This window comes from Opisthocomus hoazin, chromosome 2 (genome assembly GCF_030867145.1).
Source record: "Opisthocomus hoazin isolate bOpiHoa1 chromosome 2, bOpiHoa1.hap1, whole genome shotgun sequence".
NCBI lineage: Eukaryota > Metazoa > Chordata > Aves > Opisthocomiformes > Opisthocomidae > Opisthocomus > Opisthocomus hoazin.
This window is the reverse complement of record NC_134415.1, coordinates 106,876,502-106,891,972: the sequence shown is the minus strand read 5'-3', so window position 1 is coordinate 106,891,972 and position 15,471 is coordinate 106,876,502. Positions and strand designations below refer to the sequence as shown.

Sequence of the window (15,471 nt, the reverse complement as noted above, 5' to 3'; positions counted from 1 at the left end):
TTCCCATTAATTTCCTCAGAAATCTAGTGGTCATATTGTTAAGATCATAGTCAGTCATCCTAACGACAACAACTTCTGGCAAAGCATTTCCTTCTATAAAATAAAAAAAACTCCATGTTACAACTAATATGGCTGTTTGGTTTTGTTGCATTTGGGAAGGCATTGCTGAACATCAGGCTTTCAGATCCTTAATTAAAAATAAAACAACTGGCAAATAAATATAAGATTATAATATACTAAGTTTTTAAAGAGGAAAAAAAAAATCAGCAACTTAAAATCCTGGAACTTCCTGCTCAATGGAAGGAAAGCAAATGACCTTTTGTTGTAAGACGTAACATGATAATTTTATGAAAACTGTTTAAGCGGTTCCCATTTTTCTCTGGTATTCGTCATTCTCTCCTTTGACCCCGTCCTTAATGCATTTATAATAAGAAAACAAAACAAGGCTGGAAAAAGGATATGGTAAACTAAATATACAACCTATATTAATCTTCTCTCCTGTATTATGTTTATGCCTCTAGTCACGTTCCCAGATATCTTCTATGCATGTGTCAGTTTTCACTCATACTTCTTGACAAAGGCTTACCAGAACTTTAGCAGCTCAGTGGTCAGTGCAAATTCAAAATGCATCATTTTCTATGTCAAAGTGGAATTCTTTTTCTTATATGATTCACTTTGCATTTACTTAATCTATCTGCAATTTTGTTGCCTAGACATCCAGTTGTGTATCGTCAGAAATTCTTCAGTCGTCCCTTGTTTTTAACATTCTTAATAGCTTAGTATTATTAGCCTAAATTTCTTCTTTTTAAAATCATTTCAGAATATGCTGAACAATTTTGAACACCCAAAATTCCACTGTGAGACTTTTATCATCTGTTAGGTTTTTATTCATGCAATGTCCTTCCTTGTATTAATATGATGCTTAGTTTTTTAATAGCCCTTTGCAGAGTAAGGTGCAAAATACAAAATTTGCATTTTGAAAACCAAGGTAAACTATATCCAACATATTTCTATGCTTTCTGAAACTATGAAAGAATTCCAATAGGTTTCTGAGACAGGATTTCTTTTACATATCGACACTTCCTCAGTATATAATTTTTATCCACGGTTCCACTAGTGCTACACTTTGTTATAGCTTTCATAGTGGGCATCCAGCATGCAGCTCCTTAGAGCTCCATGAAAGACTTAAAAGATACAGTTCCTGAAGTGCACAGGTCTCAAGACAGTTTTAAAAGAACAGTTACAGTTGCACACAATTTTCAATTGTTTAGCCATCTGATCTTTGTACTCATTCAGGACTCCTGGGTGAATGCTGTCTAGTTTTGGTGACTTGCTATTCGCTTTGTCTGCGTATGCCACCACCCCTTCAGACTGAGAAGATATGCTAATGAGTTCCCCAAAACGAAGAATGTTGTGAATGTTAAGTTTACACGGGTGCAAGAGGGAAACAAACAAATCAACGGAAGTAATACATGCAGAAACTCACTAAGCACATTTTAAAAACCACCTTTCAGTTCAGGAATGTCCTGGGCTGCAAACTGGAGAAGTACTTAGAGGAAATATTAAACAAACTTATCTGGTCCTTACACTCTTCCCTAGGATTCTGCATTTTTGTTCCTGTAAGGAACACAATATTGAGCAAGATGGATCTTTGATTTGACCCAGTAACAGTCACTTTTATAGTCTTCTGCCCTTCTCTCCATTAATTTTTGACCCTTTTCATTTCTGCTCTTAGAAATAGCAGGCTGAATGATACTGAAAAATTTTGCTCAACACTGTGGACTCCATGCAAAGGTGAAACTAGACACGTATTATTGCCTCTCCTTGGGTAACAGTGGAATACAGCAAGGCCAGTACAGTAGAAAACACTGCAGCCTGGCTTCACTTACTGTCTTTCATACTGTCCTCGGCATCTTTCTCTCAAATGGAGTATTTAGTGGGATATTAGTATCTAGATCAAACACCTAAGCAAGTGGATATTATTACTGATGTTACAAAAACGCTTGAAGGTTGAAGATCTTTTAAATTTTCTTTCCTTTTCTTAAGCACTGTCTTTGCAAGAAACACACAATTTTGTTAGACACTTGTATGAATAGACATAAGTTCTAACTGAGGTCACAATCATTACAAAAGGATTAAACATGCTGCAGTTCACATTCTTTGTGCCTAAATGCACTTTCACTCTCGACTCCACATAAGAGGTAGACTAGGCTAAAAATTATTCACTTTGAGAAACAGATTATTATTCCAAAAGAAACCTGCATTCTACACAGGGACATAATCCCAGTGCATTCCAGTAGCTCTAATTTAGGTCCATACTGAGATAACATTTTTGCAAATTAATTGGGACAATAATCTCTTTTAGATAATCCTTTAAAATGAAGTTTAAGACTCTGTCTTTAACACTATTCTGATGTCTGGACGTCTTTTCCTTCTTGTTTTGATCTCTGTGTCAGTATTCATGGAGAAACCTGTAGTATCGAAATAAACAAAATCCTGACAGCCACTGTGTTAGCATATAGTATACTAATACAGACTAAAGCAGAAACACAGAATCATACAGCATGTGAAGTTGGAAGGGACCCATAAGGATCATCGAGTCCAACTCCCTGCTTCTCACAGGACTAAATCATAAAACTAAACCATATGATTAAGAGCGTCATGCAGATGCTCCTTCAACTCTGACAGACTTGGTGCCATGACAGCTTCCCTGGGGAGCCTGTTCCAGTGACCAACCATCCAGTAGAGAACCTTTTCCTAATGTCCAGTCCGAACGTCCCCTGACGCAGCTTCCTTCCATTTCCTTGTGTCCTACCACCGCTCATCAGAGAGAGATCGGCAGCTCCCCCTCCGCTGCCCCCCGTGAGGAAGGTGTAGGCTGCGATGAGGTCACCACTCAGCCTTCTCTTCTCCAAGCTGAGCAAACCAAGTGATCTCAGCTGCTCCTCCAAAGTCTTGCCCTCGAGGTTTTTCACCATATTGGTGTGGAATTATTAGTAAAATTAAGGTTTACATCTGAAAATTAAAGTTTATATGAAAAACGTAGCATCGTTCACCCATTAAGGAGAAGCATAAAATCAAAAGGAGCTCTGAGGATGGGACACAGCTGCAGCAGGCATGCGAGGAATCCACTAACACAGCAACTCCCTGCAACATACCGTAGAGGATGGAGCGGAGTGGAGATTCCGTGGCCATGCTCTGTGATGATAAAGCGGGAAGAAATGGTCCTCTAGAACTGATGAGCAGCTCATCTGGACCCCTGAGCCAACAGGTTTTCGAAACCTTGTCAAAATGTTATCCTTTCATGAACTTTGCTTGTTTTAATATCATCTTAATACCAAAACACATCTCCATCCCGAAGGCTACCTGCCTCCAAGGTGCGGCCACTCCTCTTTGAGACTGCGCCCTCAATTTTTTGTAAACTATACCTTTAAATGTGAAGTGAGAGAATTTTAAACCAATCATGGTAAAAGGTATGTATGACTACAGTCACTCAAACGCCACTTTAAATGTAGAAAGGATATAAAAATAGCCAGGGAAATGGGGGATTTTCGGAGAAGAAGATAACTCCGTGAGCAAGTCGAAGGAAACTCCACCTCAGACTGCCTCTGACTACCGGGACTGGCCGGCGGGCTGAGCCTTGCTTCTCCCCCCTTGGGACGCCGTGGGTGAGACTTAAACTAAGCGCTTTTCTTGGGAATCTTAGAAATCTCTCTAGAGAGTTACTCCCTATCATTTATAGCCAGGCTGTATTATTTATACTCTTTTCACGCGTTTTATACTTAATAACATCATATTTGCACGTGCTTTCTTGCAGACAGTCACTATCACCAGCAATTCAAAAAACCTATATATTTATTGCACAAATAAAACTGCACTGTTTAAGTAGCTAGTTGTCACAGTTTCTCACTGAATGTGACTGAGTCTTAGAGTGCGGCCATGCTAGTTCATGAGTACGACTGGACTGAAGGTGCAGACCGCTATTAGTGTATCCAGAATCGTGGTAGTTTAATACGCATATTAAATGCCACTGGACTGGTAGTGGCAAGTTGGATATCACTCAGAATTTAAACCTAGTCGCACCTAGCCTCCCACTCTGGTGAAGAGAGTTAGAAAGCAAGGGGATTTATTTTCTGCTAAATACTCCATCCCTTATAACGCAACACTTGGTCACCATCCTCTGGACACACTCTAATAGTTTGACATCCTTCTTATACTGAGGTGCCCAAAGCTGCCCATAGCACTCGACATGGGGCCGCACCAGTGCAGTGTAGAGTGGGACAATGCCCTCCCTTGACTGGCTGGCGATGTTGTGCTTGACGCACTCCAGGACTTGGTTGGCCCTTTTGGCTGCCAGGGCACACTGCTGGCTCATATTCAGCTTGCCATCAACCCAAACCCCCAGATCTCTCTCTGCAGGGCTGCACTCCAGCCTCTCATCCCCATTTTGTACATATAACCAGGATTACCCTGTCCCAGGTGCAGAATCCAGCACTTGCTTTTGTTAATATTTCATAAGTTTGGTGATTGCCTAGCTCTTCAGTCTATCCAGATCTCTCTGTAAGGCCTCTCTACCCTCAAGGGAGTCCACAGCTTCTCCCAGTTTAGGATCATTGGCAAACTTACTTAAAATACATTAGATTACTGCGTCCAGATCATTCATAAAACATTAAGGAGCACTGGCCCTAAAACTAAGCCCTGTGGAACACTACTGGTGACTGGCCGCCAGCCTGGTGTAACCCCATTTACTAAAGCTCTTTGAGCCTGACCCGTCAGCCAATTGCTCACCCAACATATTATGAAGTTGTCTAGATACACAATGTATGTTGCATCAGAAAAAAGAAAAAGAATCCAAGAAACAATACTCTGCACTTTTTTGACAAATCTTTTTTTTTGGTTTTCCTAGGAAAATTATGATGTCTTATAGAAAGACTTGGTCATCCTCAGGGACAATATATAGTTGCACCTGAATACAAAAGTAGTCAAAAGTCCAAAAGACATTTGTATTTGTGTGTTAGGATGTGGACATTTAATAGAAATTGTTTAAAATATAGACAATGTAAATACAACTTTAAACTTTAATTTTCTGCTTGAGGAATAGTATTGTGAGTGCTGCATCGCTATTGCTTTTTCTGGTTTGGGTTCTTAAAGAATATTTTTCTTCTTCAATGTTAAAACAAATACTTGTACTCCTGCATTACTTTTTGTTTGACTTTGTGATTCTCACCTGTCAAAAGTAATCTTGATGGAATGTCCTGGTTTTGCTTCAATCACCCATTCACAATTAAGAGAGTCTTTATAATATCCTGGCCACCCTGGTGGTAAGATAACACCACTTGATGCTGTCAAATGTCCTCCACATGGTGCTGAAAGAAAAAAGTATGTATACTTGTATCATGCACAGTATTTCTAATATAATATTATATAATAAAAGAACTTTAAAAAAAGAATTAAAATTCATAGAAAAATAAGTTTCATATACAACTAAATCTTCTACATTATGAGCACTTTGTTTTATTCAGAATCATAAGTCCTGCAATGTATCTTATCATAGCTTATTACTCTGCATATCTCTTCATACATAGAGCATGGCACTTGATTCTGCTAGCCGTCCTGTTGAAATGCACACTATCTCGTAAAAAAATAACGTATCATCATTTTTTAGACCTAGTATGATTCCACATTTATGTGGAAATATCAAATTGTTCCAAGCAATTTATAGTTAATTATTTTCATTGTACTGTGCCATCCAATATCTTTTTGAGTAAATATTCAGCTCAGTGGAACTGATTGTTGTAAATATTCCATTGAATCATAGAATGTTTGAAGTTGGAAGCGACGTCTGGAAATCATTTAATTCCACCCCTGATCAATACAGCAGATTGCACAGGACCATGTCCAGTCAGGATCATGCCCTCCCTCCAAAGGCAGAAACTCCGTAGAGTCTCTGGTTAATCTGTTCCAGTGTTTGATCACTCACAGTGAAGGTTTTTCTTATATTTAAACAGACTTGCTTGTATTGAGTTTGTGTTCATTGCCTCTTGTGCTGTCACTGGACACCACTGAGAAGAGTCTGGCTCCATCTTCTTCACACCATCACATCACATCAGGTTTTTATATTCACCGTGAGGGTGGTGAAACACTGGAACAGGATGCCCAGAGAAACTGTGGATGCCCCCTTCCTGGAAGTATTCAAGGCCAGGTTGGATGGAGCTCTGAGAAACCTGGTGTAGTGGAAGATGTCCCTGCTCATGGCAAGGGGGTTGGAACCAGATGGTCTTTAAGGTCCCTTCCAACCCTTACCATTCTATGATTCTATGATTCTAAGACCCCTCCTAAGCCCTGAGCCTTTTCTTCTCCAGTGTAGACAACCTCAGTTCTATCAGCGTCTCCTTGTATGACAGATGCTTCAAGTCCTTAATCATCTTTGTGATACTTTGCTGGATTCACTGCAGTATGTCCACGTCTCTCTTGTACTGGGGATCCCAGGGCTGCACACAGCACTCCTGACACAGCCTCACCAGTGCTGAATAGGGGGGTAGGATCTGTCATTTCTTCTCAACCCATATCTCTGGCCTTTCTGTCAAAGTCCCTCCGAATAGCAGCACAAGCATATCAGCCACTCCTCCCAGTTTTACATCATCTATAGACTTGCTCAGAGTGCACTCTGTCCCAGCATTCAGTTCACTACCAAAGATTTTAAACAGTGTAGGACCTGGTATTGACCCCTGGGGTATACCACTACGGACTGGCCTCCAGCTGGACTTCATGCCACTGACCACACCCATATGAGCCAAACAGTTCAGTCCGTTTTCAATCCACCTTACTGTTCACTCCTCTAGCCCGTACTTCATCACTTTGTCTATGAGAATCTTATATGATACAGTGCCAAATACCTTATTAAAACTGAGATAAAAAATATCCATTACTGTCCCCCTATCCATCAGCCCTGTCATCTTGTCACAGAAGGCTATAAGGTTGGTCAGGTTTGACTTCCGCTCCATAAATCCGTGCTGATTTCCCCCAATCACCATCTTGTTCTTCATTGTTTGGAAGTTGTTTCCAGGAACATTGCTGCATCACCTTTCCCAGCGATCAAGGTGAGAGCTGCAGTTTCTCAGATCCTCCTGCTTTCCATTCTTGAAGGTAGTAATTTGCTTTCTTAGAGCCCTCAGGTACCTCCCTGCATTAAATAACCTTCCCAAGATGATTGAGAGTAGCCTTGCAATGTCACTGGCTGGCTTCCTGAACATTCTTCGGTGCACCCCATCAGGCCCATTCCCGTATGTCAAATCTGATTAATGTTCTCTAACTTGACCCTCCTCCATAAAAGGGAAAAAAGTATTTCAACAGGGCTATGAAAGCAAAAGGACTAGACAGAGAGCATTTTTCAGAGCAGGATCAGAGGACTTTGGTGCAGGATTAAACAACAGCAGAAATGACTGAACAAAGTTTGGGAAACGTGAGTCCCTTACGACATGAAGTTGTCATAGCACGGGGCTTTGGGATGTTATATTTTACCAAAGGCTATGCAACAGTAAAAGAGGAACACTTTCAGGTCAGGTAAATTTATCTTAGTATCATTTGTATTACCCTCCGTAAGTCAGTGGTATCATTATCAGCAAATTTCATATTGCAGTGCAGGAAATCTTGTCACTTTTCTGCTGTTTCTCTGAGTAGTGACAAGCAAACCTATTATGTCATATGCAAATGAACAGAAACACAAATTTGTGAGTAGTAAATTACTATTCCTAGTTTTGATTCAATGTTTTCAACAAAAAAAAACAAACTTGAACTGAAGTTCGAGAAGTTACTTGATTTCGTTCATGACTTGCACTTGTCTCTGGGAACTTTTTCCAGATTTAAGAAAGCAGCAAAAAAAAAAAAACACAAACCACGAAATGTAGACACTGAATTGTCTCTGGGGCAAAATGACTGACCAGGAAAGCGGCATTTGTGTTACATGTGTATAGTTAATCAAGCATGAAATTTATTCCATAGTGGTATTTTAAATTAAATTTTGTCATATTAAAACAAGAACAACCAGAAGACCACTGATCCTCACCTCATTGTAACACTTCACTTAATTCATGTATTTCAGGTGTTGGTTACAAAGATTGTTAAGTATACAGAGACACAGAGCAGAGCAACGATAACAAAAAACAACAGTTTCTCAGAAATCTGACAACTAGAAGCAAATTAAATTATCTCTAAACTAACTAGCAAGGATGCTTAGTCTGTGTAGTAATTGAAATCCAGAAATTCCTTCAATTATTAGCTGGAAAGAGAATCCACATCAAGAAGGAACACATCCTGAATGTAACTTACAATGACTATCTTTCCTTCTATATCAAAACAAACAATAGGCAAACTCTAAAAAAATAGTCTAATATTTTAATCCTTTCCTCAGTAAAAACTAATCCTGCAACGTTCAAAGAAAGGATAACTGAGCAGTACTTCTATATTTTCTTAAAGCGTCATTTCTGTATTAGTTTTCTCTATAATTTTTTCTCAAAATGCTCATCTTGGGTCTTTTATCTATGTGCTCGGGGAAATAGAATTACACAAGGATTACATTATATACTTTAGCAATTCTGTATAGAGTTTCAAAATCAGAAAACGTCTTTTGATGAAGAACCTCGCACTGCTCCCAGCTTCGGAGTGGCCTGGTGTTGCTCCAGGCAAAAAACCCTGCTCCACTGCACAGCTCATTATATGCCTTAATCATGATAAGAAATCCCGCTAGTGTAACATCTAGATTCAAATACATTACCTCTACGAGGCTGCTAACATGTTTTTTCCAGGATCTCTAAATTTTCTTAGAAATGCACAGTCTTATGAGAACTGAGATGTCAAATTGCCCAAATAACAAAAAACATGAAAGTGGTGCGATCCAGATCCTTAAGTTAATGCAATGACACTGAAATTAATAGAAGTGTGAGATTTACACCAATTAGAAGGTTTGGATTGGCTTCTTAAAAAAAGTATCATTTAACTGAGTGTCTGACTATATATCTATTGTTCACTAAAAGATCTACGATTTTTTGATAATTACATTTAAAAGACACTCTTTTTTTTCTCTCTGTATATCATACTAAAGGGAGACTTAATCTAAAGTATAGCTCATCTTGGTCTGTTTATTCACTCAGGCAAGAACAAGCAAACAGATTTTGAAATTTTGGGGAATACAATGAATATTAAACACAGCTCTGATTTTCACCATATTTCTGAGGAAAAAATGAACTGCAGGTTAATATGTTACATACAGAAACTCAGGTATAATTTCATTTTGAGAAAATTAAAAGTGCAACTTTTTAAAAAGGACTTTTAAATAGAAACTTTACTTCCCTTTCTATGTGGTAGATAATTATGTTCTTCAGTATGCTTCAGCCAAAACTGTTATAACAGCTATAACTCACAACCTGGTAATGATGGTGACAATCAGAACTTGTAAAGAATAGTGACCAGATTTTTAGAATGCTAATTTATTCCAAGAATATAAAAGCAAGCTATCTTGTTTCTGTTATTGTTCTCTCATTTGACTGGAAGTGTTAAAATAAGATGAATTAATAACTTCAGCAAAAGCAGTCTTATTTATGTGTGAAATGTAAAAAGTGAGTGAAATATAAATAGTTTCATTATTCAAACCATAGGTGCAAAGTAAAGATTGTGCCCTTACCTTCACAGCGTGGGACAGTAGAGCTCCATACTACATTTCCATCTTGCATAATACATGTTATGGATTCAGAGCCTTGGGTCTTCACAAAGCCATCATCACAGTGAAAGGAAACAGAACTTCCCAGAAGGAATCTGTCTCCAAAACGTCTACCATTTATAGGAATGCCTGGATCATGGCACTCATTCTGACCAAAGGCTGATAAAAAACATTGTAATAATAAAAGTAATAATAACAACAACAACAATAATAATAGTAATAGTAATAATAATAATAATAACAAAATCAACAACTACCCTTCTAAACTTTGTCTCTTTTTTTGGGGGGAGGGTATAACCTTTCAATTGTAATGCAATAATATATAATACAACTTAATTAAAAGTATAGAAAACTCCTCAATAAAAAGTCAACTTTAAATCCAGTAACATTCACACAGATGCAAAATGGTTCAAATTTGGAAGCTATTTAGTTATGTGTGGCTTAGATACACACGAACACTTTGCTTAATTTCCCTCTCGGCAAAATCCAGTTGTTTGCCTCTATCATAATGAGAAGTATGGTTTCACATTGCAGCTAATCTGGCAGAAATACAAGCTACTGCTAAAAATATATGGCCTCTGTCTAGGCTAAACAGAGCAACCCTCCCAGTGGGATGCTTAGGGGAAGGAAGTAGGAAAGACAGGGAAAACCTTTATAGCAAGGCCTGTTGGGGTAGGACAAGGAGTAATGGCTTTAAACTAAGAGAGTGTAGATTTAGACTAGATATAAGGAGGAAATCTTTTACAATAAGGGTGGTGAAGCACTGGAACAGATTGCCCAGAGAGGTAGTGGAGGCCCCATCCCTGGAGACATTCAAGGTCAGGCTGGGCGGGGCTCTGAGCAACCTGGTCTGGCTGAAGATGTCCCTGCTCAGTGCAGGGGAGTTGGGCTAGATGGTCTCTAAAGGTCGCTTCGAACCCAAAGCATTCTATGATTCTATGCTGAGAGCAGCCTGCCTCCATCTGGTGGGGTGGCAACACAGGTGCAACCCACAGGGACCCGCACCTCCACATGCATGGGACCCACACCTCCACATGCATGCATGACCTCATGGGGGGTGTTCTCACCACTATGTGGATCACTGAGTTTCAGAAAGCGGCAGTGCAGGTGCACGTAAAACTAGGGGACCTCTGTGCCTTTCAGGAGGTCTATGCAAGTAAGTGAACCCACTTCAAAGAAAAGGGGTGAGTGTTTGTAACCCATACGTCCTGTGATGGGAAGGCGTGTATGTAAATCTTTGCAGGGCAGGATGAGGAGGATTTAGAGCAGAAAGATATTTACACATTTTTATGTGTTAAGACAAGCAAGGCATCACAAGGAGGCACTAAGTGTGGTCATGGTACAAAGCCTGTCAGAACTCAAGGACTTCAAGCTCTTTTGCATAATATCTAGGTGATCATGACTCGCAGTTTGATCTGTGAGTATTATATTCCTGACTGCATAATTCTCCAACAGAATTCTTCAAATAGAAATAGTAAATATTTTCCTTACTATGGTCTGTCTTTACTTTAGTAAAATAGTATATGGAAAACAATATCTGGACCATCTCAGACAGAAGCAGACCTAGAATTCAGGCCTCTTATTTTCTGATAAACCTTTTGATCTCTGCAGTCTTAGCTAAGGTGAAGATCTCCCTTTTCTCTTCCTGCCACTTTTCAAAGTGCAGTAATTGTGTCTTTCTCCAAAAGTAAAAGAACAATTAAGGCATTTGAGACTTAAAAAGGACTGCAATGCATGAATTCCAGTTTTATGGAATAATACAAGGAAACACCTTGGCCCCGAACAAACACTGTTAATTGCTTATCTTAATTGACACAAGGTAGGAATAGCACAAGATGTGACAAAGATGACTTCATTGTCAATTAACTTCTTCTATAACCTTAGAAGATAATTTCTTCAACTAAGAAGATAATCTCCATATACATAATGTCTCTGAATTATTAACAAAGCTTTTAGGAGAGTTCGCGGTCTATGGCAAATGTAACAATGTTTTCTACATGATCACGATGTTACTAGAGCTTTCAGTTGAGAGTATTTTTGAGTAATATCCTCTCATTTAAACAAAACAACAGATGGCTATCTGCAGCCAGATATTTTTTAGCCTGGTTTCCCAAACAAGAAAGATTTTTGCTTTCAGTAGCTCTCTATATGTATGTGACTGCTAGGTCCACACTTAAAAATTTTTGAACTTCTTGACCAGTTGCAATTAAATTTTGTACATTCTGAAAGATATTACATTCTCAAAATTCATAAAGAAACTGTAGCCAGAGAGAAGAATTAATCTTAAACTGGTGCACTCCTAGAAGAAGGACTTCTGCATGAGATCAGCTATGTTTTTAAACACTAGAAAAAGCACAGAGGGTAACTATTGTATGCATCCCAAAAAAGAGATCCATATACTTAGGGGTCTATATTCTTAGACATCACACTACATCACACTACCTAACTGGAAGATAAAACGCAAAAGCAGAGCAGGTTCCCAGAGTTATTTATTTGCAATTATATTGTAGTTGCTTTTTTACACTTCTGTGCTTTTCAGATTAACATCTCTGTATTTGGATCTAAGCTTAACACTTTTGTGAACTTATTCCTGCTGGTTCTGTAGAGAAGTATATTAAATCATTTGCACTGGAAGCTTTGATCAGAATGGTCTGGGCATTAGTTACGTTTTTGGCTCCAGAAGGAGTCAGTGAATTTCCTTTTTCAGAGCAGAACATTTGTGCTTTTTACCATGATTCAGGGAACAGTTTTGTATGCTGAGATCGGTGTGTGGATGATTCATGGTGACACATTTTGTGTTGGCAACAGACCTCGTCTCGAAAGCCTTGATGTGCTGTGTGGTCCAGGCTGTGCCTCTCCAAAATTTGGGCTTGCAGCTGTAGTGACCCTGGGGAATCCGGCTGCAATCCCTGGACCACACGGAGACATCTCGCTGTTTGCCTTGCAGCTCTTTCAGGTGCAAGTTAGCATCAGAGCTCACTAGGGCAGTATTTCAACCTTCAACCAAAAAGGCCCTTAAATAATGAAAGGAATTCCTCAACACTATCACGATTAAAATAAATAAATTATAAAGATTCAGATAAGCTGAATTCAGGTAGATAGTTGAAAGCAGTACAATTATACAAGTATTAGAATTTACTTCTGTACTATAAGTAAAAACATGACCTATTTTTCATTATTATGAAGAAAGACAGCTTGATTTTAAGATTAGGCATAAAATAAAAGCAGAGGTTCTTACTTGTGTAAGTGATATTAAATCCTCTTCCAGTGGTAGAGTGATCCGACTGAAATTCAAGTCTTACTATGTGCCCACTACTAGCCAACTGAGAAGGGACCTCATTGCCAGAAAAAGTGCCAAGAGGTGGTAAATCTGAAATCCCATCATCTTTCACTGTAAGGTAGTCAAATTGAGGTTCTACATCAAAGTCGTTGAAAATCAGATGGATTCTGCTTCCTGGCTCTGAGATAATTAACCAAACACAGTTCATATTGTTCCCATACTCCTCAGGATAATTTGGAGAAAGAATAATTCCAGACGGTGTGGTGAAGTTGAAGAAACATGAGACTGAAGAAAACAACAATAGATTCTTAAAATACTATCCATAAACCTTATAAATGCTGGTCTTTATATTTTTTATTCTTGTGGAAAAGGATGCTTTTGAAGTCTGGATATCAAAACTACTACACATGAAACTTGGAAATGTTTAAGACTGTCAGAACATTTCTCCAATATAAAGTTGGCCTTGCATGTTTTTATTTCCCTAAGTGAGGCTAAGTGACTGCACTAGGGCCTGCAAGAGATTATTCAAAGCATGTACAGAATGCCAAGGAAAGCAAAAGTAATGCCTGATGTGTCGGAATTTGGAAAAAATTGCAGGTGTGTTCTGAAATGAAAATGCAACTTCCAAATTTAACTGTGATTTTTTTCTGAAAGGAATATACATGAAAATGTATTTAGCAATCCAAGAAAACAAGCACAAGAGCAAATTTTGTCTGTAGTACACAAAGTTCATGCTGATGCAAACAATAGTAGAAATTTAGATGTGCCTCAACCAAGAACTCTTAAGAACATATAGTACAAACTTATTTTACCCCTAATCTCTCTTCGATAGCACAGGGCAATTAAACAAAATTGATTCATAACACTCTTCCTTTTTCACTCCTTTGAGCCAATTTTACTCAAGACAATTCCTAACTGATTTCAAAGTCATGAGCTTTTGACTGGTACTTTAGTGAGAAGCATAGTACATTCAGAAAGAGGAAGGCTCACTGCATATTGATTAACACAAAGGATAACCATTACACAGCTCTTCAAATGTGTGAAACTGAACTCAGTGTTTGTAAGCAGATGTTGTACGTTTGGATTTCATTGTCTTTCACAGGGCATGCACACATCAAACAGTACAGCACAGTAAAATATTCCACACTATTGCCAACAGAAACTAATATAACAACCAAAAGTAATACAGCACCATGAAGAAATGCAACTTCTGCCTTCAAAGGGAATTGAAGGCGCACTGTCTCTGTGCCCAGGCTTAGACACATGCTTAGACACATTTCAGCATTGCACGGGCATATAGAGACTTTTTCTAGGCCAGAGCAAGCTTACTCAGTTTGGTAAATCCTACACCAACACAGCTGCAAAATACATATATGTCCAAGTAGAACTGGACATTTCACTAAGGTTGTTTTGAAAATCCAGTACTGAACTGTAAGACTCTTTACAGGAAAAGGTAATGTGGTCTGGAGAACTGAAGTCCCTAATATACCTGTGTACTAAAGATTTAGTCTACCACAGAAGAAGAATAAAAAAGAAAAGCAAAAAAACCAAACCTCTCCTACCTAAATCCATCTACAAGCTTACGTACAAACGTATTTTTATCTTTTAAAACAAAATTCAAAAACTAATGAACTTACCTACCCTTTTTCCATGTTGGATATCCTTATATTCCTTATACTCCTTTTCATGCTTTATTAAGATACTACAAAATAACCCTGATCTTTTCTTATGTGTATCTGCAAACTGCTTTGCACTGCCAGAACAAATGTGTATGTGCCACAGAGTCCTTGTGAACACTATATGCTATTAGGATTTGCTCATTTAAAGTCTAATTCAACACACATTTACATTAAGAGTGTTAAATGGTTCAATATAAAATGAGGAGAAAGAACATTCTAAAACAGTCCTACGTGATGTTCCCCGTAAATGAGCTACTGTTGAGCCAACTGAAAAATACATGTGACTGAAAGAGTCTTCAAGGTCTTTTGAAATGTTTTCCTGCTGGCTAGTCACAAATGCTAAGAAAAGCAAGAGTCTAAGGTCAGAAAAATAATACAGGAAAAAAAGAATTTCTTACAAACACAGCTGGGTTTGTTGCCAGACCACTGGTTGTTTTGTTGACATGTAATCGTTCTCTCTCCCACCAATTCAAAAGCTGCTTGACATTCAAAGGTAAGTGTGTCTCCATGCAGAAAACTGCTGCCAGTCCTTTTTCCGTATGATGGAATTCCAGGATCTCCACAACCTCCTTTCTCAATTTCTGAATATCAAAAAATTCAAACACAATAATAAGGAAAACATATTTGCAAGCAATTTATAGGTCAGTATCAGAAGTGCATTCATAATATTGGGTATTATATCTTAAACTAATGTTTACAGACGAAAGTGAACTAGAGGTAAATACTGTAAAACCGTCTGTAAGATGACTTTACGAACTAAAGTCTTTTCACAAGCTAATAGCTTCCATACTTGCATT

The 15,471-nt window shown here is 38.4% G+C and overlaps 1 protein-coding gene across 1 annotated transcript in view; it reads right to left on the bottom strand.

The window, feature by feature from the left end:
* Window positions 1-15,471, bottom strand: part of CSMD1 (CUB and Sushi multiple domains 1) — a 1,295,699-nt gene that overhangs the window by 336,662 nt on the left and 943,566 nt on the right. Inside the window, exons 13-16 of the mRNA XM_075445037.1 lie at window positions 15,073-15,255; window positions 12,954-13,280; window positions 9,680-9,874; window positions 5,228-5,366 (exon numbers count right to left, since the gene is read on the bottom strand). Coding sequence (XP_075301152.1) covers window positions 5,228-5,366; window positions 9,680-9,874; window positions 12,954-13,280; window positions 15,073-15,255 — 844 coding nt within the window. The remainder of the gene's footprint in view (window positions 1-5,227; window positions 5,367-9,679; window positions 9,875-12,953; window positions 13,281-15,072; window positions 15,256-15,471) is intronic.